The following is a 26,769-nucleotide window of genomic DNA, read 5'->3' on the forward strand; positions in this document are numbered from 1 at the left end:
TGAAATCTGACAGACAAAGATGAGGTTAGAGATTATCTAGACATGAGAGAGAGCATAGATTATGAGGTGGTCAGGAAAGAAGAAAAAAATATGACCAGAAACTATTAAAACTAGTTAGCCTGGAGTAGTACAGGCTAAATAGTTAGCCTGCTGTAGTGCAGCAGCAAAGCCAGGTGTCATTAAGATCATTTTTAAGAATCTTTTTAAATTGGTTGGTATTTGTGTTGGTTCTGATGCTGTGAGGTAGTGAATTCCACCCTGTTGTTACATGTTGAAAAAATAGGGAGTCCCCTGCCATATTATTGGATTTGGACACTTGTAATAGAGATTTATTTGTTGCCTGAAGACTTTGATTTGTGGTATGGGGCTAGAGAATATTTACAAGTGCTGTTTTTTCAGGTTGATATATTAGTTTGTGTGCTAAGGCTAATTGGTTATAGGATAGAAGTTGTGGGAGTTCTAACCAGTAATAGTTTTTTAAGGAGCGACAGTGTTGGGTATGATGTGGGCAGTCAGTTACAGATTTAGCTGTTTTATTGTAGCATATTTCAAGTTTAATTAAATCTGCCTTTTTAAGGTTAGTGAGAATTGGTTACACATATCTTTCTTTGAAAAAATGTAAAACTGTTTTTATCTTTAATATGACTCACGTAAGAAACCACATTTTTGTTTTACTTACTATAGAACTCTGGCCTTCTTGATGCAACCTGGTCTGCCACCTCGGCCAGCTGGTCAGCACAACGCTTCTGCAAATTATTGTACCTGTGACAGCACAGGTGGCAAGAGCAGGTTATATATGTCATTTTGACAGGTGTTCACCCAATTCCTGACAGATGTTGATTTTTTCCGAGTAATGTGTATTGTGAATGCCGAGATCTTATCCAGATATGAATCATGCAGAAGGTAGAGCATGGTCATGGTCCAATTATTGGACCAACTAGGAGAGCAGCCTCATGCCTACACAGGAGTCGCCATCTTTTGAAGTTCCAGAACAAGAATGAGGAAAGTATGGTGAGGAATGTATTAGTCAGGGTTCGAACCACTCCCTTTGGGACATGACATCACCTTAACCAAACCCTTTTTGCTCACAACTTCATTACAACAGCTATTGATGCTACTAGCAAGTTTGGTTTAACCAAAACTGCTTTGTCACGTGCCTTTTTTTTTTGTTCCATTAAAGAAAACCTGTTGCCTTTTCCGTCTATGCTTCATAAAATGGAAGTATACGATTAATGATTTTTATTGATAATGTTTATTGGTAATTTTTTTTACCTTAACACCAGTATGTGTTATGCACTGTGGCAGATTTTTATTTTGGGGAGGGGGGAGTAAATGTCAGTGTGTGTTGCTTTTAACTTTAGGAAGTTATGATTTGCTTGAGATGCTAGGGTGTGATACATCTTCAAATTCCAAAAGAGTTTCTCTCAGTGTAAGTCTGTCCTGATTCCAAAAGACTCGCTGTCAGTATAAGTGACTTACCTTGGTAAACAGGTTTACTATCGGGACCAGATTCCAAAACTCCTTCTCTCAGTCTGCTTTCAGTGTAAGTGGTCAGTTGCACTAAGAGCAAGTCCTTTGGAACTGGGGTCATAATGTTCGATGAACAAGGATTACATTTCATATTGCTGCAAATCTAACATCCAGATGACTTAATTTTATTTTTTTAACTAAATTCTGATTTTGACTAGTCTAGGGCCATTTGTGTGCTCCCGCAGAAAGCTTGGGATAACATGGAGTTCTGTGGGCTTCAGAACCATCCACAGTGCATCCATGTCACACTGCAATGCATTCACGTTTCTTTAGATGCATGTTCATAATCAGTGCAATTTCGAAATTTGTTGATAAACTTTAGGATGTTTGTGTACTACAATAGTACATAGAGATTCATATAAATTAGCCTAATTTGCATATAATGTGTGTCAATGTCCCTGACTTTTTGCAAATAAGTTGAGCATTGCCATATTAATTGACCAATACTCATGATAAGTGGCAAATGTATTAGGACACCCCAGACTTACTACAGTAATGTTTTTTTTATTATTATTATTATTTAATACGAAACAAAAATATGATTTCTTTATTGAATTAAGGGTCATTTGCAATGAGCTTTCATGTATGATGTGCATGTTATGATATCATTGACTGACTGGTAGATTTCTATCATTCTGAAGTTGGATTTCATGACAGCAACAGTGGATATTATTACTGATGACTGAAAATAATCATTATTCTGGTATAATTTACTGATAGTGCATACATGCATTTTCTACAGTGATTTTGCTGTGCTAAGGATATCAGCCTTCATCTGTGATGAATTTGTTTTATTTGGAGTGACAGTGAGGAAAAAATGTCAGCATTATTAATATATGATAATGGCAGATGGTAGGGCATGGATGCGTTTTTGTGACAAATGTGCTTGCATTCATGATCTGAATGAACTGTAGATAACATATTGCTATTTTATGTGGCAATATTAAGATTTGTATTATGTGATTATATAGTTTGTTTTAAGTAACAGTTTTATTTAATGTGGGTGGCAGGAAGACTTGGCCAGTGTTTTGTACTATAAAAGTTGGTACATCCAAACAGGATTGTCACACTTTCTGTCTGTGGTTCTTATTTATTTATTTATTTTTATATGTAGTCCTGACGGAAAATAATGGATCAAAGCACGGAAAGATAACTTCAGCAAGAGGAAACTTGTGTCGTCATGGCAGCACTTCTGTTTGGTAAAGGGGGACCCAGACAAGCCACAAGGAACAAGTGCTGGAGTCAAGTACTTGTTGAAATCAGTGCAGTGGGGGGCAGAAACTGAGCATTGGCATATGATACTGCTGTTGGTTCTGATGATATTAATGTTAGTAGTCAAAGTTTACAAGCACACCACAGTTCACACAGGCCATGGCAATGCTCATCTGCACCTAGCAGAACCTCACATTCAAGGTCACAATCATGATCTGACAGCAGTGTCAGGTCAGTGACAGCAAGATCACCTGCAGCACAACACGCTGCACACAGGCCATGTCAATGTTCACTTACACCTAGAACATTTTCACATTCAAGGTCGCGATCACCCGCAGCAAGCAGGTCACAACATTGGACTAACTCACCTTAGAGTTGTCATGGTAGCCCCTCCTTCAAATCAGTTGCACCATCATCTAGCCTGTCTGTAGGAGATGTGTATGACTCATTTGATCTTGAACTACTGTGAATCAGCTTCATGCAGACAAAAATGTGAATTATTTTCTATTTCTTGCCTTTTCCTAACAGTGAACAGGAATCATGAGAACCCTTGCTTTGCAATAACATGAGTATCATTTTCTAACAAATAAAAATGAAATATTTTAAAGTGAAACAGATTATAAAAATAAGCCAATTTCCTTATATTTGCAATGCGTTAACTCAAGAAGTATTTCACCTTTATCTTTTTTCTTTACTTTTGTATAATTAAGTAATCATTAAAGCAGAAATTCTGCCTGAAAGCAGACAAAAATGCGAATTATTTTCTACATGAGGCCTTTTGACATCACTGAACAGGAGTCAGTGAGCATGGCAATAGCATGATTGTTATTGTAACAGTTAATAAAAAAAATATTTTAAAACCAGAGTGTCAGATGAACAGTGACAGCAGACCATGCACCATACTCTATGTGTTTTTTACAGTAAAGGAAACACAAACCTGAATATCACGGTCCTTAGCTCTGGACTAAATGCCACCTCTTTACCTTCACAGCTGCATGTTGTGCACAAGTCTCCCATGTGGAGTTCTGTATTACTGCTGTTGACTGCTCAGCATTAGTCGTAATTGGTCTGGAACTGGGAGCTGCAGTTATAGCTTGGGTCACTTCACCACCTAACTGGTGCATGATCATGTTGTGCACAATGCAACATGCAGTTAACATCCTGCAAGCAGTAGCTGGGTCATACTAAAGGACACCACCAGACTCATCCAGACACCTGAAATGCCTCTTTAGGAGGCCAAAGACTCCCCTCAAATGACAGTACGGGTCTGAGACAGGGATGTGTTCCATGTCTCCTCTGCAGCTTCAGTTGGATTTTTCCTGGAGTCATGAGCCATGGCCTCAGCGGATATCCAGCATCACCTGGAAAAAAAAGGGGGTTGGTAACAAAACAAAATAAAAAATTTATTCAGCAGTACATTTTAACTTGAATAACAGCTCACATACATTATAATAAAAATGTGTTTATATTTTGCACTTACCAACAAGATGATCATTGGGTATCCTATCATGCAGCAAGCACCAGTAGACCAAGCTAGTGTGCAGAGGTCTTGGTGATGCACCCCCAGGCTTCACACACTACCTGGAAATTGATGGAATGGTAGGACCAAGCTAGTGTGCAGAGGTCTTGGTGATACACCCCCAGGCTTCACACACTACCTGGCAGTTGATGGAATGGTAGGACCAAGCTAGTGTGCAGAGGTCTTGGTGATGCACCCCCAGGCTTCACACACTACCTGACAGTTGATGGAATGGTAGGTCATTCTGTTGTAGTACTGCTTCTCCTGTGGACCAGGGGGGGCCCTAATTGCAGCATGAATGCAATCTATCATGCTGACTACCTCAGTGAAATGTGCCAGTCCATAAAAAGTATGGATAATCCTGACTTGGCTCATACATGCCAAGAGTTCATCCAGGAACAATATCTTCAAGGTAGAAGCCTGTGAGATTCCCAGTGTGTCCCCAGTTTGTCTCTGAAGTGTCCCTGTAGGAAGCATATTGAGGGCTATACATACCTTTGTGTCCACAGGGATACCTACTAAGAGGCTTATATTGTCCCTGTCCACTGTAAACCTATCCATGATTTCCTGATTATCAAAGTTGTAATGAGTAGCCCTTTGCTTATATTTTCACCTTGTTGGCTGGCAAGCACCACTGGGTGCAAGTGACTTAAGGCAAGCAACTCAGACCTAGAAATCACAAAGCCCTCAGCAAGCAATAACATTTTTGCCATTTGCATCTCTGCTAGATTTGGGAAGACTTCTCTTTATTCTGTGACCAGCACAGGAAAGCAGGAAAATAAGAGTTTGAATAACAACTGGTGTAAAACATACTTCATTAGCATATGCAGGTTTGCAACACTCCTCATTTCCGTCTCATTATTTGCACATTTGCATAAACACATCCAGGGTCATCACGTATTTGCATAAATGACCTCTATGAATTGCAGCTCAGCTGCATTCGTCTGTGAACATTGCAGATTGCTTCTGAACATTTACATAATGACTAAGAATACCAGCCTAAGTCTTGATGAATTTCACGCTTCATTTCTTTCTATCTTTTTTGAAGGCTACCAGTCTTTTATTTATATTATCACAAATATACATGATATATTTAATTTAGCTTTCCTCCCCTTTACTTTGACGACCAGTGTTTCATTTGTTTTCATTTATTTTTTACGTGTTTCGAAACATAGCACACCAGTGAATGTCATGTACTCATCCTAGTAATACTGCAGAATTTAAAGAGTTTGAGCTGATTAGATTTTAAAGTGCATTTTAATGCATTGTTTTTTTTCCTGTAATGCAGTCTTGAGCCTTTTTAAAAAAACATAGCATAAAATATAAGATAAAAAAGTTATTTTTTTACTGTCCCTCTTTTCTGGACTTGTTATTTAATGAAAATTTCTTTCATATACACAGTTGTGTTTTAGCCTCCTGTTTGTGTGTATGTGTGTGTGTGTGTGTGTGTGTGTGTGTGTGTGTGTGTGTGTGTGTGTGTGTGTGTGTGTGTGTGTGTGTGTGTATTTCCTCATTTATTTCACTTGTTTGTAACCTAATATCATGTAGCCATTGACAATAACTTGGAGACAGCATATTTATATTGAAGGCTTTTTCTGTCCCTATCTTTTCTTCTTGACATTCAACACGTATGAAGATGGATTTTATGGCTATACCTGCAATCTGCTTCTTCTTCCAGAGAGATTGACTAACTATACAAACTACCTATGGCTGTATATTTATCTCCTCTTCTGCGAGGATCCAGCTTTAATTCCAGATTCAATACGTTTGGCACCTTTAATGTATATGCTTGCTATACACTGAAGATTTAGGATGCTTGTCCTATCTGGATTATGCCAGTCCTTTTTGGGAAGAATTATTACATCACACAATCTTATAAAATTGTAACCTCACAGAAGCATTCACGTAGTTCACCAAAGAATAATTTACTGAAGAGTGGCTTGGGTGCTATATTGCTCTAAATAACAGGAAAGAAGGGCTTCATCACTAATAGTCACAGCACTTCACTTTTTTCCTAAAGTATGTCCGTCTCAGAGTCAGGTGCCTATAGTAGGATGTTATGTGAGGGCAGGCCCAGAGAAAAGAATGACACTTGTTTTTTTTTGTTTTTTTCTTTTTTTTCTGAATGTATTATGTATTTGATTGAGCATTCTAATATTTACAAAGTATAATCTGAACAGTTACAGATAATCCTAAGTATTGTATAGGATGGCTGCTAGAAACATTTCCCTTTCAAATGCATGCTACAATATATTACAATGAAAACTAAGATTTTAGGTTTTCTCCTTACAGAACTGATCATTTAACATAATAAAGATAAAACAACAAATTCTGACATAGCCTTCAGCAATGCACAGAGAGAGCCTGAGTTACATGTTGTAAAACCTTTACATATCCACCAGTTTTCTCATTAGGTATAGGCAGATCTGTGCCTCCACTGTTCTGCATATCAGGGTATGTATAGAGAACATAAGATCATAGTTACTTACTAGGCTAATGGCACTAGAGACCTTACAAGCCTAGCCAAGTTCTTACCCTTATTTCCACGATCAACACCTATTAGCCCTGTCCAAGAGGGACACAGGTGGAACCCCAGGGTGAATTTACAGTCGCCCATCCAATCGTCCAGTTTGCGTTTGAAGAGGGTCAATGAGGTGTTCTGTTTGACATGAAGTAGAAGTCTGTTTGAAAGGTGTGGTTACCTCTGGGAGACAAATATGTCCCTCCAGCAGGTTTTATTAATGTTACATACTAGGTTAAGGCCTTTAGAGTGAGTAACCCATGTACCATTTGACTTTCAGATATGAAGAATTTTCAATAATGCAGGGTCAGAGACTGCCTTATATGCAAGGCAGATATTACCTCTGAGAAGTCTGTATGAAACAGAATAAAGTGACAGTAATTTCAGGTGATCACCATAGGACAGATGGTGAAGACCTTGAATTTTCCTTGTGAGGAACCTTTGTGATTTCTCCAACTGCTGCAGGTTCTTAGAAAGGTACATATCAAAAGAAGTGTTGTAGTACTCAATTATTGTCTTGATGAGGGGGAGTACAGGGAAGTAATAACTTCTTTTTTCCTGGCAGCAATGCCCTTACTTATGAGATGAGCAATATAGAATGCCCTTCTTACCACTGTGGAGATATGGTTGCCAAAGGTAAGTTTGCTGTCAATCTGTGTGCCAAGGTCTCTTACCACTGAGTGTGTACTTAAAGTGTTGCTATTGATATGGTAGTTAGCTGGAGTATCACTTTTACTGAAAGGAATGACAATACATTTTTTTGCATTGAGTTTAAGGCCATGACTTTGGCACCAATCATTTGTTTGTGTAAAACCCTGTTGTAGGATGTTGACATCATTTGGAGATTCTATAACTGCTTCCAGTTTGCAGTCATCAGCAAACTTTGTCAGCCACAGACCTTTAGTTTTTTCTTGTACTTCGGAGAAATAGATTCCAACAGCAGAGGTCCCAGAACTGATCCCTGTGGAACACTACTGGTTACAGGTCTGCTGTTGGAGGTGGATTCCCCTATTTTGATTATATGAGTTCTATTAGTGAGCCAGTTAGAGCCCATCTAACGATATAAGGGTTGATGCCTAGTTAGGTGCATTTGTCAGTTATGTCTGAGTGGAGGATAGTGCCAAATGAATTGACTAAATCCAGGTAGGCTGTATGCACTGATTTCCTCTCATCCAGGGCTTTGGTAACTGTCTTGAAGAAGTCCACCAGGTTTAACAGGCATGATCTCTCTTTGACAAATCCAAACTGAGTAGGATCAAGTGTTTGAAGATTACCTGCATCTTTGTTGATAAGGTCCATGATGATTTGCTTAATGACCTTGCAGATAAGGCTTGTCAGGCTAATAGTTCTGTAGTTCCTGGGGTCAGTAGAACCACCACTTTTGTGCAAGGCAATAATGGTGACTGTTTTCTATTCAGCTGCTATGAAGCCATTGCTTAGGCTACAATTGAAAAGAGTACCCTGTGGTGTTGCTAATTCATGTTGGAGCCCATGTAGGACGCAGACTGGGATGTTATCAGGTCCCATGGATGCTGTATTTGTGGCCTTAGAGATGGAATTATGATCTGTTCTTTAGAGATACAAAGTAGGGGATAGGTTGTAGGGATGTCATGGGGTATGTGTGGTGGGGACAGGGGAGTGAAGTTTTCAAAGAACCTGTCAGCCAATAGGTTAGCCATGTCCACAGGCTCAGTATATGTGGTATCATTAAATACCAGTTCTGCACAAATCTGGACCTTTCCTTTTATGTTATGGATGTAACTATAGAATGCCTTGTGGTTGTCCATTGTTGAGGAAGCTAATTTGGACTTGTAGTTTGCTTTGGAGGACTTCACAAGAAGTCTTATTTGCTTGTTTAATCTGAGGAGGGAGTGCTTTCAGTTTAGGAGGGCTCGCTCCCTCTTACTCTTGACAGCAATTTCTTCCACTTATAGTAAAGCCTGTTAATGGCAGTTGTTCATTAGGCAGGTTTGCTCTTCCTTGAGGAGTTTGTTTCAGTCCTATAAGGTATGGCTGAGTCAATGCAATTGTATAGGTGTAGAGCTCGGCCTAGTTGCCAGTTCCCTCTGAGGGAGGAGGTGCAGTGAAGCTATTTATACTATCCCGTAAGAAGTTATAATCTGCTTTGGAGAAGTCTTTTAGTTTAGCTGCTGCTGGGGTGGGGTTAGGTGTAATAGTTACATGTGGAAGGAGGTGTAACCCGGTATGGCGGGGTGCTCTTCACTGCCTTGAACCAGTCTCCATGACTGCACAAATGTCTGTGTCATACAAGGTGAGGACAGCTTCCAGTGAGTGCAGTTTACTGTTGAGACTCCTAGCATTTACATTTAGCAGCATAAACTTGAGGTTGTTTTAAAAGGGGGGGTTTATATTGGAAATTTTGTTCTTGAGGCACTGGCTAAAAAGGCATGGGGGTGGCAAGTGCCATAGCCAGTAGCTGAAATCCTGGGGGTGACAGATGAAGGCCATTTCTAGCAAAGCTTCGAGGTCTGTTGATCATGTCATGCCAGGCTAACAGATAGTGAATCCCCTTAGAATGTCACCAAAAGCTAAGCCAATTATTGAAGTCAATCATTTTCTGCTTGTATTGAGGCATCATCCTAGGTGAAGTTAAAATGCTGCTTAAGGCTAGGGACATACCTGCCTGAGACACATAGTCTGAGAGCTCAATCATGTCTCTCTTCATATAGTCCAGGGAGGTGCATCTCAAGTCATTCACACCAACATGGACTATGACAGAGTCATAACAGTACTTGTTGTTGAGAGACTTTAGTGCATGTGTGATATGGAAATTTAATATGAAGAAGTCTGTGTTCTGAAATGACATTTTTAAGTTCAAATATCAATACAGACTGTTATCACATCTGTAAACAATGTAGTGTGGATGCACAACTGAAAACTATGTGGTCATTTTGTTATATGCCATTATAAAACAAATTTACTGTTTTGGACACCAGCAGATATAAACACATTTGAAATATGCCTGGAAAAAAAAAATCACTCAAGAAATTTTTAAGTATGGAACTTGGCTTACTTAGCAGCTTTGAAGGTTTTCAGTGTTCCTGGTACACATTTTATATAAATAAACAAGTATATAGTATTATGGTATAAGTACATTCTGACTTCAGCTAGTGGAACAGAAGGCATTATCATATTTATTCAAAATTCTATCTATAAGCTTTAAATGTTATAATGCATTTTAGAAAATATGACTAAGACTGCTAAAATAGTTACAGAAAGTAAGAGAAAAATTATGTAGTGGCAGGTCTAACAATGACAAATTTTGTGGAATAATAGTAAAACGCTTCTTGGGCTTTTCCTTTCTCATATTATTATAGTGTCATGAATCTTGATGACCTAACAAGCCGTGGCCTCTACCTTAGTGATATTCCACTACATGATGCTACTCGTGACCTGGTCCTGTTAGGTGAGCAATTTCGTGAGGAATATAAATTGACCCAAGAGCTGGAGATCCTTACAGATCGGCTTCAGCACACATTAAGAGCACTCGAGGATGAAAAGAAAAAGACTGACAGGTGCGTTAAGAATTTCATTGCATCAGCGCTGACACAAAGTGAAACAATACTATTTTACATTCAGAACTGTATGCGACAGCTCAAAATTAAAATGAAATGTGTTTGCTTTTACTAATCTCTGGGAAAAACAAAGGTGGAAATACTTATTTGTTGCATATGAAATGTTGTTAACTTGAGTACAGATTTAATTTATTAATTAGATAACTGAGTTAGTGAACTGTTCATTATGAACCCAGTTCAGCCACAACTTAGGCTTACAAGAGTATGGGTAAATACAATATGTATGGGTAGTTTAAAACAAGCAAACAACTAGCATGTTTTTGGAGAAGAAAGGAAATCAGAGTATCTGGAGGTAACTCACAGATATAGGGAGAACATGCAGACTTCACATAGACAATGATCAAAGATCAAGACCGAACTCTGGACCCGTAAGGCAAAGATCTTAGTCATTGTGCTGCCCAAATGCACAGCATATAGCATCATAGATGAGTACTCATTGCTCAAAAAGACCTGCCCTGCTTCATTGGTTAAGACTGAAAAGGCTTTGATAACTGTACTGCTCATTTTAATTAGTAATGTATGTACAGTCTAACATCTGAAGAAAGTTTTTTTTTTTTTATCAGTAAGCACATTACTTATTTTCTGAAAGGCTAGGAATCATGTTCCAGAGAGAAATTGCATTCCAAGACTGACAAAATGTTCAACACATTTTGATGTTAAGCAACAAACTATAATAGTAACTTTGCATATAATACAATGGTTACAGGGGTCCTGTCACCTTTGAGAATATAAATATAGTTACAAAGTCAGCTTGGCAACATCTGATTGGTGACATTGCTTTTCTTTCAGTTTTTCAGGCAAAATTTATAATTTAGTTTACAAGATTTGTTTTTATTATGTTTGCCTTCTGAACAGGTAATGCATAGCAAACTTGATTGTTGGTATTGGCCAGTGTTAATAACTAGCTTATTACTTGAAGCCTGATCCATCTTATTCATAAATTATAGCAAAACCATAAATAAATAAATAAATAAAAGTTCATAGCCAGCATATCTATACAAAGACAAAGAAAACTTCCCTGCCCTCTCTCCTGGATCATAATACATAAACTGAGAGGTATCTGTTGGAATTCCAGGGCCATAACTTAGTCCTCAGCGTAGGAGAACTGAGAATGACAGGAACACATAGCAAGTCTAAGGATGAGGTGTCTCAGAGTGTTTCCGTTACTCCAATGTACAGCAGTCATAGAGTTAGTATACATAAGAAGGAGTGGTGGGATGTCTCCCCTACAGAAACGCTTGAAGAGAGTAATGTTCACTGTTATTTCTGCTTGAATTATAATGTAGTTTTGAAGGTTTAGAACTCCCATGATAGGGTCTTGTACTTTGTACAGAGTGCACTAAAAGAACTGGGTGATTTCTTGTTATCTCATTCAGCAGGTCCAAGTGAACACAGTAACAAACAACAAGTAGACCTTCATTAGCAGGTACCTTAGAGGCTCTATCCCATCATCCATTCAGTGCTGTTGAGTCACATCTGATCCCTGTGGTGACCCCATGAGCAGATGCCAGTATCCACAGAGTTTACTAGGCAAGCAGGTAATGGGAGTAGACTGAGAGGGCTTTCCTTCATATCAAATGCACACGCACACACACACACACACACACACACACACACACACACACACACACACACACACACACACACACACACAATTACACACACATAACACAATTTAGAGTTGCCAATCAAACTAACACATGGTTTTGGAATATGGTAGGCAACCAGAGTACCATGTGAAACCTACAAAAGCACTGGTAGGGCATGCAGACTTAGCACAGAAGACAGCCCAGCCAAGAACTGAACCAGTGACCTCTTCCTGTGACCATCCCCTAAGTATATTATTATCAAGTCTTTGTACTCACTATTGAGAACTTTCACAATGGTTTTTACATGAGTCCCTGGTCATTCTCATTGCAGGTCTTTTCTTTTCAGCTACTGGAAATGGAAAATATAGAGCAGTCGTTTTGTTAAAAATTTTATAACCATGTCCTCTTTAAACACTTTTTGTTTCCTTGCTCACTAATGTTCATGGTATAGCTAAACATACTTTTCTACATTAAGGCCATCAATTCTTAGACTGACATATTGTGTACTACTCTCAGTTCTACGTGCATTTCCATAATAATCTTCTAAATGACTGGTCAGCATCCTCACTGACTACACTCACTGAACAGACCTTTCTTTGTCCTCAGTATTGTTGACCTTTCAGAATCTTGCATCTAATATCAGTCAGTGAGGTCTTCAGGCTGTGATTCTGGTATTTTCCATATTATGATATTGGGTATACTTCAGCTGTAAACCACATATACAGATTTGCTGGCTGCAATATCCACTGCTAACTCACTGTAAGCGACCCCAAAAGTGATGTACTGATTACATCATTAGCTCAAGAGCAGTGCTGGGTTTCTGTGGGAAATAAACCCCTATTTATGAAAATATTTCAGTCCCTTTCAAAAGTTCTTAAACCAGTAGATGTTTTAACAAGTCTCACAAAAAATACACCTTTAGTCAGTTTTCTTCAAAGAAAGTTATTCAGATCAGCACTTTCGTTTTCTAGACTTCATCAAATTCAAAAAGTTTTTCAGGTCTTTGTGTTCACTATTGCACACTTTTACAATAGTTTTACTTGATTCCCTGGTTTGGCTTCTTCTATTATACCTTATTTATCAAACAAATAAAATCAAAACTAGATAAGTTCAAGACCTTCACAAAACTGGAACTTGTGTCCCCTGAAGATTACTGGTAATATACCCCTAAATCATGATCCATGCAACTGACTCCATCAACATTAGTTAACTAATAATTATTCAGTACACTATAAACTGTAATGCAGGAATACAATTCTGGTGTCCTTTATTGAGCGTACCAAGGGTGAAGCTAGTAATTGAAGAATTGGAAATATCAATGTATGGAGCACCTATAATACAATCAAACAACTGAGGAATGTTACATATCATTACAATAGTGCCAGGGGTGAAGCTAATGATCGAACAATTAGAAATATCAATGTATGGAGCACCTATAATACAATCAAACAATTGAGGAATATTACATATCATTACAGTTGTAGTTAGACACTGACAAATCATGTGCCGATAGGATTATATATTCCCAAAAAGCACTTCATAGTGTTTTGGTGATGTTACTATAATATTGCAACCGCAAACCTGAGATAATCTGGGTGACAGATATTAACAATGCTTGGACCAATATGATAAAACTATCCACTTATGGGTCATTACAATTACATGGGTTTAGCCAGTTGGTAACACTAACAACCCATACTGATGGGAATCCAAAACAGTACATTAGTTTAGATATTGCTGTCACACTCATGTAGAGCCTGTTGTGGTATGATTCATGATGAGTCTGGCAGTAACCATTGTGTAATATTTGCTATCCATAACCAAAGTAAACCCCCTTCTGACTTCAGCTGTGTCCTGGAAAGAATCATGAGAAAATATTAACTGATATTCCTGAAATCAGTGCATAAAGGGCTGTTAACTTTTCTGGTGCTACGCAGATCATATCCCCATAATTTATTAAGTGCTGAACTGTTTTGTTCAACTAATCATAGACATGTTGTCAAGTGTGTCCCCAAAAATGCTTCTCAAGCATTCCTGAAAGCACTCTCTATTAGAAGGGATGTAGCCTGTACCACACAGATGTATAGTCATTCCAAAGTATTCTTTGAACACAACTAGTAATTTAAAGAAGTGAATGTCCTGTGGGCTTTTATTCCTGATACAGTTATGAAACATTTTCCCAGCATGTACTATTTACTGTGCTTGTGGGCACTTCCTGGGATTATATGTGGCAAGCTATGAAATAATATCTGTCGTCTTCTGTAATGTACAATCTTCAATTTATATTTTCCCTTTCTTATAAAGTTTTGTAAAATGCATTCTTATCAAGCATGTCTGCTCTTCTCTTTCTGCTTTTGACTCAACAATATATGCTTTTAAGTAAATTAAATCATAGTTGCTTTATTGTAGGAGTGTCACCAGTGTGTAATTGTCATATGGCTAAATATGAGGAACACATTTTTATATTAGCCTTCATAGATTTAGACATTAGTAACAATGCAACTTGCCTTGTGGGCCTCTGTAAGGCATAGGTAATTACCCCATTTGAGAATTAAATCCTGCACCTTATGTTTGTGAGGTAAACCCCTTAACCATTATGCCACCTCCTAACATTCATCCTGAAATGTCAGCAGTTATTACACCGAATGCAAGGACATGGAAAAAAAGACTCAAAATGCAAGAGAAGAGCAAATGTCGAATATTCTCCTTTTAAAGTTGTTTTTTGCAGGGGGCAAGCACCCTTGCACCCTTGATGTGGAGAAAAATCCCCCCCCCCCCAAACTTATATATATAAATTCTGAGATCACCATACCTTGAAGAATAGAGAATATTCCAAGAAATGGCCGTCTCAGACTAAGCATGTGTAAGTCTGTTTTTTCAGCCATTCAGTCTCCTTATTATAGGACTTGCCAAAGCAGTTCCTATCATTTCAAATTAATAGCATTATATTAGCTTGTTCCTGTATTATTTATATATTTTCCTTGCACATATATTGTTATTTAATTGAATGGAGCAATTTTCCTCATGTTTCCCCTGTAAATGGTCCAGAACCCAGGTGGGGAAACAAATTAAGAATGCACAAATAAATAAGTAGATAAAATACACGGTTGCACATCCTATCATTTATGTTATTCCATCTGCAAGGTTGGTCACTATTAGCATCGATCATCCTCATCATCGGTTTCTAAACAGCTTGTGCACATCCATGGTGTAAAAAGCTGGGGAGAGTAGAAAGGTTACCAGCTCATCCTCTGTGATTCCTAGGCATTCCCATACAAACTGAGAGTGAGATATACTGGCTTTAACATCTCCTCTGTCTGTCTTGGCATCTCTTCCTAATACACTGTGCCTGTATAACCGATTATGGTGGCACCCAGTGGGCATCTGTATGAAGACACAAATGACGTCAGCTGAGTCATTCCAATATGAAGGAGCAGTGGCTGTACTCCCAAGATCCTCAAAAATTCCTAAGCTTCTCACGCTGTATGAAGAGGGAGCTTAGTTACCCTGAGAAGGATCCTCATTTCTGCTGCCTGCATCAAGGATCTCATCCCTTTGGCCACCACACAAACAGAGGGACACATCTCATCTGGTAGACTAAGAACTTGATTCTTGAACTCAGCTCTTGGTTCCCCAGTGCAATCCAGTACAACACCTGCTGCTGCACTAATCTGATGGATGGTCTTGCACCCCCCTATACCCCTCCCCCCTTGGAAAACACAAGCCAAAGATACTTAAAGCCCATCAGCAAAAGAAGCTGTTTCCCCTTCAGCTATATAGTGCAGTTTACTCTTCTCTGGAGCTAGCTAAGACCTGTTATTATAAGGCCATGTCTTCCATCCTGATTGCTTTACACTCAGCTTACATTGATGATCACAGTCACTAGATGACAAAGAAAACATCAACATCTGCAAATAAGAAGAAAGCAGCCCATATCCCAGTACAGGAGATTGTCCAGACCTTGGCTCGCCTAGCTACCCTGTTCATGAAAATTCCATGCAGAAAGGGAAGCAAGCACATCTTTGACAGACTCCTGTGCCCATCTTGAACATATTTGTTAACATTCGGAATGCAGACATGACTTTCACTCCTGAAGTACAGGAACAGAGCAGCATACAGCAGAGGCTTTGAGACTGTCCTTTTGCAGTGCTTCCTACAAGACATTGGAAGGAATCACACAAACATATGTCTTCATCAAGTCCACAAATACATGTCAACAGCATGAACTCTTTCGTCTTTTCAGCACCTCTGCAAGGAGAAATATGCATTGCTCTTACAGAATCAATCTTAACTAGTGAATGAGGTCTGCTTCCAAGCACCCTGGCATAGACGTTTCCCAGTGAAGCTGAAGTGTGGTCCCTAATAACTGCACTATACTTTCCTGTACCCCCTTTTGAAAACAGAGACCACTGTCCCATTGTGCTAATCCAGAATAACTGTTGCAGTCTTCCATGAAAATTTCAAAATGCTTTTTACTAATAACACCTCAATAATGTCCAACACCTTTAGCATTTCTAGAGAGATCTCTTTCACTCTGGTATCTTTGCCACAGAGGAACTGCTTAATCTACAGCCACATCATCTGTGTTAGAAGATTCACTTCATCTGCTGTGGCATTTCATTCTCAGAGGAGGGAATATCCTCTATATTCAGGAGTTTCTCAAAGCATTCTTTCCACCTCTCAGGAACATTCTTGTTAGCCTTTGGCAGTTAGCACAGAGGACGAAAAGTCAAAGCTGTTAATGAGGTGCTTCCTCCTTTATTTACCTACTTTGTGACTCTGAGTAAGTCCTTAACCAGACAGTACTTCTGGTTATCCTAAAAAGGGGACAGTTTGTCCAGTATATGTTCCCAGTCAACAAATAAGTAAAATTAATTTTTCGACCCTTGCTGAGAACAGACAGGATAATATTTTGGCTTCCTCTTCTAAGTTACTGGATGATTTTTCAGAACTTTAAACACATACACACACACACACACACACACACACACACACACACACACACACACACACACACACACATCAATTTAGATAAATACCAGTTCACCTATGGCAAAAATTTAAGGATGTGGAAATCAGCTGAAGAAAATCCATACAGATGCAGGGAAACTGATGAAAACAGACACATATCGGACCTGTAGGCTTCCATAGAAATAATCATGTACTGTTAGGCAGCAACACTACCAGCCATAACACTATATGTGTGCAAGCACACACTTGCTCACACATACACACACACACACACACACACACACACACACACACACACACACACACACACACACACACACACACACATACACATACACACACACATATGTACACACACACTATGGGTGGAATCCTATGGATGGTGGTGGATATATTGTGTCATTTCACTGGTTGGACTGAATTCAACCATCTTAATAGCTTTTAAACCAGTCCAGAAACTAATCTGATAGAGTACATAAGCTTAGGTGGGAAAGCAATATATTATGGACCGCAATATTGAAAGAAGCATACAAGTTTTCTGATGTTGAGCTTATTACAGATGTGTTATATAACACAGGAATGACAGTCCATCTTCCTTGACCTGACAAAGCCATTTTGAATTGAATAAAATAGATTAGTTTATCAATAACCTAGTGGGTGAGGTGTATTGAAGATACACCCACGGTTGGTGTGGTTTAATCACGAGGGCAAAGCCCAAGTGATTAAACAAAGGCAAACATGGGTAAATCTTTAGTATAGCCACACCCATGAGTCAGTTGTTGCTGTTATACAATGATATTATTTAAGAAAAAAATTACATACTTTTCTTAAATAATGTCTTTGTATAACAGTGCCATGGTATTCTTCCATGTTGTTTCCACATTCTGCTACTTTGTTGATGTACTGCACATGCGTGTGGAACTTGTGCTCCCATACTTACACAGTACATCAGTGCTTTGGAAGGCAAGCAACAAGAGAAAGGAATATCTTTGTTCCTTTTTAGTGAGTATATTTATAGAAACATGGACTAGAGTCTAATGATATGGAGAAATGACTCTAGAGAAAGATGTCCACATTAAAGGAATAATTTAGCAATAACGTCTAAACTGTCTGGATTTCCACAGATCTTCATTGTTTTTTGTTTTTTTGTTTTTTTAAACTGTGAAATCCAGACAGTTTCGAGGTACATGAGAGTTAGGGCAGAAGTACAAGCAATATCAGGTACATTATGCAAAACTAAAGAAACATACCTGATTTTCCTTGTATTTTCTCTGCCCTCCATATGTACCTCTCAACCTCTTTGCTCAAGAAATATATACTCGATTTACAATGGGCACGCTGGTTGGACTAACCAAGCAGCATGCACATTTTTGAATACTAATGACCTACCATTGTATAATTATGATTATATATGTCCTGGTCTGCATGTGGATGCAGATGCTCTTTTACTTTTTAAAACAATCAAAGAAGGGTACTATAACTGTTTTATTAATGCTATGGAGGGTCCATGTGTATACAAAGGCTCTATAAAAGAGACTCTTCACATTTTAGGGACATAGGATTCCTGACATTACCAGTTTGTAAGAATAAATACAGAGAACTGTAAGACTTCGGTTGTGAGATTTATATCAGATTATATACCACTAGGGAACTAGGTTTCATTTCCCTTAGATTGTGAATAGGATAGGTAAGTACTGATGTTAGGTATAATTTGGAGAGTTGGTCTTGGTTTTAATTTCGCCAGGTCTTTTGGGTTTCTAGTGCCAAGATGGTAATGAACCCCATTCCTAAGCCAAAATATGATTAAAGTCCAAGAAATTAGAATTGTTTCACTCTAATGTTAGCCAAAAGTGCTCTTCATAGCACCCGCAATGTTTCCACAACTGACTCTTTCTTTAATTTGTGTGGAGTTACATGTATTGGTAGCAGATCTAAATAGTACTGTAAATTATTTTTATGAGACCTATTGCACTTACTACTATCGGTACTGTCTAGTTATCTTTCTTCCACATTGCCCTCATTTCTGCCTGCAAACCTGGTATTTTATGACTTTCTGTCTCTCTGTACATCTATGTACCTAAGACAATATAATCACTGGATGTAACAATTTCAATGATAACACAAGCACTCAGGTCACTACAGAACAAGTACAAATATGACTCTGTCATTGTCCATGTTGGTGTGATTGACCTGAGACATACCTCCCTGGACTACATGAAAAGAGACATGGAAGAGCTATCTGTTCACATAGTCCAGGCCGGTATGACCCTAACCCTGAGTAGAATCCTGCCCTCACCAAGAATGATGCCACAGTATAAAGAAAAAATGATCAATTTCAACAATTGACTAAGTTTCTGGTGTCGTTCAAAGGGGATCCAGTATCTTTCCACCTGGGATGACATGCATGACAAGCCACGTTGCTTCACAAGAGATGGCTTGCACCTGTCACCTTTAGGCTTTTGAATACTGGCCAAGGCTTTTGCCGCCCCCATAGTGCCTTTTTTAGGCAAGGCTCAAAAGACAAACCCACCACCGTAAATAGCACTAGTAACTAAAAACTGAGAGTAATGCTACTCAATGCAAGAAGTCTAAACCTCAAAATGCATGCACTCGAGGCACTCCTCAGTATGGAGAACATCAATATCTGTGCAGTAACAGAAACCTGGTTTAAGGCTCCAGAGAACACCCCAGTGCTACCAGGCTATAACTCATACCATACTTTTCGGCCACAGAACCTGAACTGAAACACAAAAGGGGGGTGTATCCATATTCATCAAGGATACTCACAACTCCAGGTTAGTGGTGCAGCATGATGCCTCAGAGATCATCCATGTGCAACTAACAATGGACAAAACTGCAATTCAAATTGTAGCTTGGTACAGATCACCCACCTTGACTCAGGACCCCCATTCCGTGTTTCTGGAGACACTGGTAAATATGAAGGTCCTACCAAATGCCCTAATATTGGGTGATTTCAATTACCCAAACATTAACTGGGAGAACTACTCAAGTACTAACTCCCTTACCCAATGCTTCCTAGAATTTATAACCTGGAATGCCCTGGATCAACTGAACAACACCACCACCAGAAGTGACAACATATTGGACCTGGTCATCACCAACATGGGCAACCAATGTTCCACACTAGAGGTCAACCCCTCGCTGTTTAGATCAGACCATAGACTAATCACTCTGGATATCCACATTCTGCCCCCACCCCCAATCAAGGAAACCACCATGAAAAACTTTTCAAAAGCAAACTTCACATTACTTAAGACCGAGGTGGAAAGGTTCAAAGCCTCCATGCTAAAGGACAATGCTGTCCAAGCTGCAGAATCCCTTACAAAGACACTCTATGAGCACCTACAAGAATGCATGGATCGTGCTATCCCAAGCAAAACCAAGACTCACTGCTCCAAGAAAAGGAAACCAGTCTGGTGGACCCCCGCCATAAACAAGCTATACAATAGAAGGAGGAAACTAGTACAGAAAAGAGTAAAATCCCAAGAAGGAAAGATATCTCTGATCAGTATCAGCAAGAAACTACGATCCCTCATAAAATCATCCAAGGCTAGCTTCGAAAAAAAAATTGTCAAGGACTCCAAAGATAACCACAAAGCATTCTTTAGCTATGTCAAGAATGTAAGTGGAATCTCAGAGCTGCTCTGAGTTAGTGCAGAATGGCACAAAATACACTGAACCGACTGATATTGCCAACATTCTGGTAGACAGGTTTAGTGCAAACTTCACCCCCCCTCTCACCCCCTAAAGGGCCCATAACCATACCAGAAGAATATAGAGCCCCAGCAATCACTAACACACAGGTTAAAACAGCCCTATCCAAAGCCAAAAACACAGCTTCAGTGGGACCGGACGCTGTCCCAGGCTGTGTCTTACACGAGCTCCAAAATGAACTAACCCCTCACCAAAACACACTGTTCAAACTCAGCCTCTCTATAGGCTACATACCCATATAGTGGTGCACAGCAACAGTTATCCTGCTCCACAAAGGTGGAGCCACAACGGACCCCGGGAACTATCGCCCTATAAGCCTGACTAGCCTGGTCTGCAAGGCTATGGAGCGCATCATCATGGAACTCATTAACAGAGACATTGGGAACCTCCAAACATTGGACCCTACTCAGTTTGGTGTTGTTAAGGGCAGATCATGCCTCCTAAACCTGGTGGACTTCTTTGAGACAGTTACCAAAGGCTTTAGACAAGGGAATGGAGGTCCACACAGCCTACTTTGACCTCGCAAAGGCTTTTGACACCATTCCCCATTCTGGTATTATATATATAAGCTCAACAGCCTGAACATAAACCCCTACATCACGAGATGGGTTGCCGGTTGGTGCATGGATAGAACCCACACGGTGAGAGTTGCAGGCTCTAGGTCCGACTCTATACTGGTTACAAGTGGCATCCCCCAGGGCACAGTTCTATGACCCCTCCTGTTCAGTATATACTTCTCAGAGGTACAGGCAAGCACAGGAGGACTTTGGCTGATGAAGTTTGCAGACGACTGCAAACTGGGGGCCATAACTGACTCTCTGGCTGATACAGACATCCTTCAGAAGGGTCTCACTGAGACGGATACCCAGTGTCAAATTCAAGACCTCAAGCTAAATTCCAAAAAGCGCATAGTCATCCCCAATGGAAAAAAAACAATGTACCCGTGAACTACCCACATATGTGGTAGGCCCCTAAATACAGAAAATGTAATAAGGGATCTGGGGACCCAAGTAGATAGTAATCTCTCCTTTGATAATCATATTGCCAAGGTGGTTAGAAAATTCTTCTATGTGGCCCACCTAATAACAAAATGGTTCGCATCTAGAACAAAAGAGGTTATTTTGCCCCTCTGCTTATCACTCATCAGACCCATCATAGAGTATAACGCCCCATTTAGGATGTTCCTTACAAGACACCTGCAACAGCTGGAAAGACTGCAGAAGTACCTCACCAAGAAGATTACTGGCCTCAAACAGATGACCTATGTAGCCCAACTGAAGAAACTCCAGCTGTACTTGGTTGCATACCGCTTAATCAGAGGTGATCTCTGCCTGACATACAAGGCCATATCCAACCCAGAAATGATGGACATGCTCCACCTAAAAAAAAGCAAATCCCCGAGAGCCACATGCTCTAGGGATCTAAACTTCACCACATCGATAAATAGGATGTGCTGGAGGGATAGATTCCTATCCCAGAGACTCCCCATGCTTAGCAACAGGATTCCAATCTGCATTAGGCAGAGCCCCTCACTGACACTCTTCAAGAGAAACCTTGACGAGTGGATGGGAAACAGAAAATTTACCCCGGGGATCAGTGCAGTGTCTCTGCTGGACAGAGGCACAGGGAACTAATGGCTCTGCTGGACAGAGACACAGGGAACTAATCTAAGCGGGTGGCAAAAGCCAACGCATTCTGGCTAGGCTTATAGATGCCCTCGGGCAGATAGCCTAGTACTTACCTATGAACCTATGAACATATGAGCAGTTCTACTTTTTCCTTCTTTTCATGGACTACTATATCTGGTTTTCTCGCATCTATTTTCTGAATTGTTGGTAATGGGTGATCCCATGTGATATAAACTTCATCATTTTTTATAATGCTTTATGGCTAATGTTTCCAATGTTTCTCAGCTACTTCAGTATTGTAATGTTTGCATAATCACCAGAGCAATAGTCTTGTCACATTACAATGTTGTTTAGTATACAGACCCTCAGCCATTAATGTATCATAAAAAAAAACGAGAATCCAAAAAATAGAACACTAGGAAAACACCAAGTTGAGAAGAACGCTGGACAACCAAAATAGCGTAACAAAATTTAATCACCGCTTTCGTCGTGAGACTTCTTCAGAATACAAGTTAATGACATACAAAACACACCTTATATAGTCAATAATAAATTGATTAATTGACAAATGAGTAAATTCATTATTCAATAAAATCCTAATGAGGAAAAAAATAAAAAACATTTTTTAACATAAAGTAAACTATGTGTTAGTTAAAAAACACTTTTGAAATAGTCTTGTCAATATTAAGTTTAGCATCTCTCAAAAAACATTTGATATTAATTGTATCATTGAGTCCTGGAAATTTGTCAGATTTCAATCTGATCTGCCATAATGTTTCTCTTTGCTCAACATAATTTTTAAAATCCCCACCCCTTAAATCAGTCTTACAGACTTCTATTACTGAAAATGTAAACTTTTTAAAGTTCTTACATGATAAAGAATGCTTAAATTAAGCATTATTTTCATCACAAGCCTTGATGCTATACAAATGTTCACGAATTCTGACTTTCAGACTTCTAGTTGTCATTCCGACATAAAAAGCCGGACATGACATGCAGAAACTGATGTAAATGACTCCTGCAGTGTTGCAGTCTACATGTTCAGGAACAACAAAAGTTTGATCAAAATTTTCTATAGTAATAAAAGGCCCTGTTGAAATGTATCTACACATGTTACAATTTAAACATTGGAACATGCCTTTCTTGTTGATAATACTATCAGTATCATTGGTGGGGGTATTTTTATTATATTCTAAAGATTTCTTAATGCTGAAATTGTTTCTAAAGGAAAACATAGGTTTGTCTCCTAAGACTTTACTTATATCAGGGTTGCCTTGGATAATGCGCCAATTACTTTCAATAAGGCGTCTTATCCTTGTACTGTCACTAGTCATGTCCAAGGTACAAATAGGTGTTTTTCTAGTAATTGTTTTTGCGTCACCTGAATCTGTGTACTTGAAACTGTTTCTGGTTAAAGTATTAAAATTCAAAAGTGCTGGATATAAGGTGCTTCTTTTATCTAAAACTTATTTAATTGTGTTGTCCAAAAACACTTTATCATATCCCCTATCTAAAAATAAATTAGAAATGAAAAACAATTCATCATTCAAATCACTATCCTTAGATGTCATTCGGCAAGCTCTTATAAATTGGCCTTTGGGTATATTTTTAATAACATGAGAAGGATGCCCACTTTGAAAATGTAAATAACTGTTTGTAAAAGTGTCTTTTCTGAAAATTTTACTATGAAACCTGGACTCAACATTGTCCCACCAGAAAAGTACATCCAAAAAATTGATAACTAAACCAATATTGCCTAAGGTGAATTTTAAATAATTAGATGTTGAATTAATTTCACTTACAAATTCATTCACTGTATCAGTGTTTCCTCTGATGATAAAAATCAAATCATCTACAAACCGGTGATAAAATAAAATTTCATATCGGTTCCACATGGCTTTTAAACTGTTACATTCCCACCAGGAAAGAACTAAGTTGGCATATGAGGGTGCGGCGGGTGAACCCATCGCCACCCCCCTGATTTGCCGATAATAACTGTTGTCAAATAAAAAGTAATTGTTGTTTAACAACATTTCCAAAAATCTACAAATAGTTGAAACTTGACTAGTGTTTAAACTTGTTTTTAAAGTTAAAAAGCTACGTATGGCTTCAACTCCTTCTTCGTGAGGTATGCATGTGTATAAAGAAATGATGTCTAAAGTAAAAATGATGTCAGTGACTGGATTAAATATCATCTTGTCTGAAAAATCTTTTAATTTTTCAAGGAAATGCCAAGAATCCTTGATGAAAGAATTCTGCTGAGAGACTATTGGCCCTAAAGTAGCATCTATCACCAAGGAAATGCCTTCCGTACAGGAATGTGGAGAAGAAACTATTGGCCTCAAGGGAGGGTCAAAAGGACATTTGTGTATTTTAGGTATCCCAAAAAGGATACCTATTCTAGGTTTATTAATGACACAAAAGTCATACACTTCAAGGTCAACTTCACCTGTCATTAGTGCATCATATAGTAAAGAATGAATCAACCTAATCTTTTTGTTGATGTCAAATAAAGAAACTGTTTCATATTCTTGTTTGTTGTTCAGTAACATTAACATCTTGTTTTTATAAGCTGCTTGTGTCATAATTACTATATTCCCTCCCTTGTCACTTCTCATAAATCTTAGTGTTTTGTTTTTATTACGTAAACTGTGAAAGGCTTTCCTTTCCTCTCTATTTAAATTATTATAGCTGTTGTAACTCTTAATGTTTCTCTCAATTTCCTGTATACAGATATCTTCAAAAATTCTTAAGGTGTGATTCAGCTGGGGGTTGTATGTTGAAGGTTTAATCAAAACTTTGGTGGGTAAAGATATGTCATTCAACAAATATTGTAAATTTAATCTCCTGACAAACTTCTTTACATCCACTACGGTTCTACCATAATCTGCTCTAGTCGATGGAACAAAATTAAACCCCAATTTCAAAACATTTAATTCATTGGTGTCAAAGTTGACTTCAGTTAAATTAATAATGTCAAACTTATTCTTGTCAAGGTTCAAGTCTCTTCTCCTGAAGAGCTCGATCCCAGAAATGTCCGACTTCTTGTTGAAATTATCTTCTTTTCGAACGGTGCCTTTTTCGTAAAAAAATGATTAATAGTGGAAGTCGAAGTGCCAGTCACTAAGTTATTATTTACTTTGTTTTTAGCCCCACCTTCATTAGATGCCAAAATGGCTTTTTCCGAGCTTGTGTTGTCATCTGTTATGTTATCAGGTTCAACAATGTTGTCAGAACCTGTATTAACTGTAACTGAATCCACTTTAGCTGGTTCATTGACCCGTCTATGTAATGGGACACTTTTGTTTTCAAAAATGTTTGCATTTCCAGTCACGGCTGAGCTGTAGCCCCGTCTGTTATTGTCAGAACCTGAAAAGAATTTAAAACTTCTCTCTTTATTGTTTAAAGCAAAGGAATTATATGCAGTGTGAGTCTCATAAGACTCAATGTCACGTATTAACTTTGAATGTTTCCTGTTAATTATCTCTTCCGAATGTTTTTCAACATCTTCGGAAATTCTGTCAAATAATTCCGCTTGCTTTTTGTTGTCTGACAAAGCTTTTTTAAGTAAAGATTCAATTTTATTAATGTCATCTTTCAAAATTTTCATTTTCAACAAGTTATTGTCTAATAATAAACTTAAAAACGACAGTCCAGCTTCATTGAAGAAACCAACTAACTTTTTGAACATCGGATCACCAAGACGGACTCCGTTGGGGCATTTAAAGAACCTAAGCCCCTTCGGAACTATTTTCAGTTCTATACAACGCTCAAAGTAGCAATTTTCAATATAAAGGGAACGATACCTTTTAAGTAGACTACTGAGAACGTCCCGGTTTTTGTTTGTTTCTTCATTGCTGTGTAAGGAAGATGAAACAGAACAGTTTCCAAACGGGTTGTTTGAATACTCCAGCACCGGTTTGACTCCCGGCGCGTTTTGATGATGTAATCTCTGTTTGACATTAGTAACTTGTTTCTTGGTGCGTGTTGAACTAAACGTGTCGTCAGTAATGTCTATAACAGTGTCAAGTTCTTTGTACGATCCTGTAGGACTTTGGGCATTCGCCTCTGTAGTTTCATTGGAAGCTTTCGCCACCAAAAAATTTAAAGATTTTTGAATGTTTAATAACGTGGTCAAAAAAATATCATTGATTTCCATATTTACTGTAGTTGTTGAAGTACCCGGTGTGGGATGACTGCTCAAATTGAGCAATTGATCATCGCTCTCCTCAGCCATGGATGATGATGAAAAAAACCACAAAAAAATGAGAATCCAAAAAATAGAACACTAGGAAAACACCAAGTTGAGAAGAACGCTGGACAACCAAAATAGCGTAACAAAATGTAATCACAGCTTTCGTCGTGAGACTTCTTCAGAATACAAGTTAATGACATACAAAACACACCTTATATAGTCAATAATAAATTGATTAATTGACAAATGAGTAAATTCATTATTCAATAAAAT

The 26,769-nt window shown here is 38.6% G+C and overlaps 1 protein-coding gene across 1 annotated transcript in view; it reads left to right on the forward strand.

The window, feature by feature from the left end:
• The window catches only part of GUCY1B1 (guanylate cyclase 1 soluble subunit beta 1), a 1,108,262-nt gene that overhangs the window by 706,755 nt on the left and 374,738 nt on the right, over positions 1–26,769 (forward strand). The window contains exon 9 of the mRNA XM_044062441.1: positions 10,121–10,318. Within this exon, the coding sequence (XP_043918376.1) occupies positions 10,121–10,318 (198 nt within the window). The remainder of the gene's footprint in view (positions 1–10,120; positions 10,319–26,769) is intronic.

This window comes from Protopterus annectens, chromosome 2.part1 (genome assembly GCF_019279795.1).
Source record: "Protopterus annectens isolate FY-2018-M chromosome 2.part1, PAN1.0, whole genome shotgun sequence".
In the NCBI taxonomy this organism is placed as follows: domain Eukaryota; kingdom Metazoa; phylum Chordata; order Ceratodontiformes; family Protopteridae; genus Protopterus; species Protopterus annectens.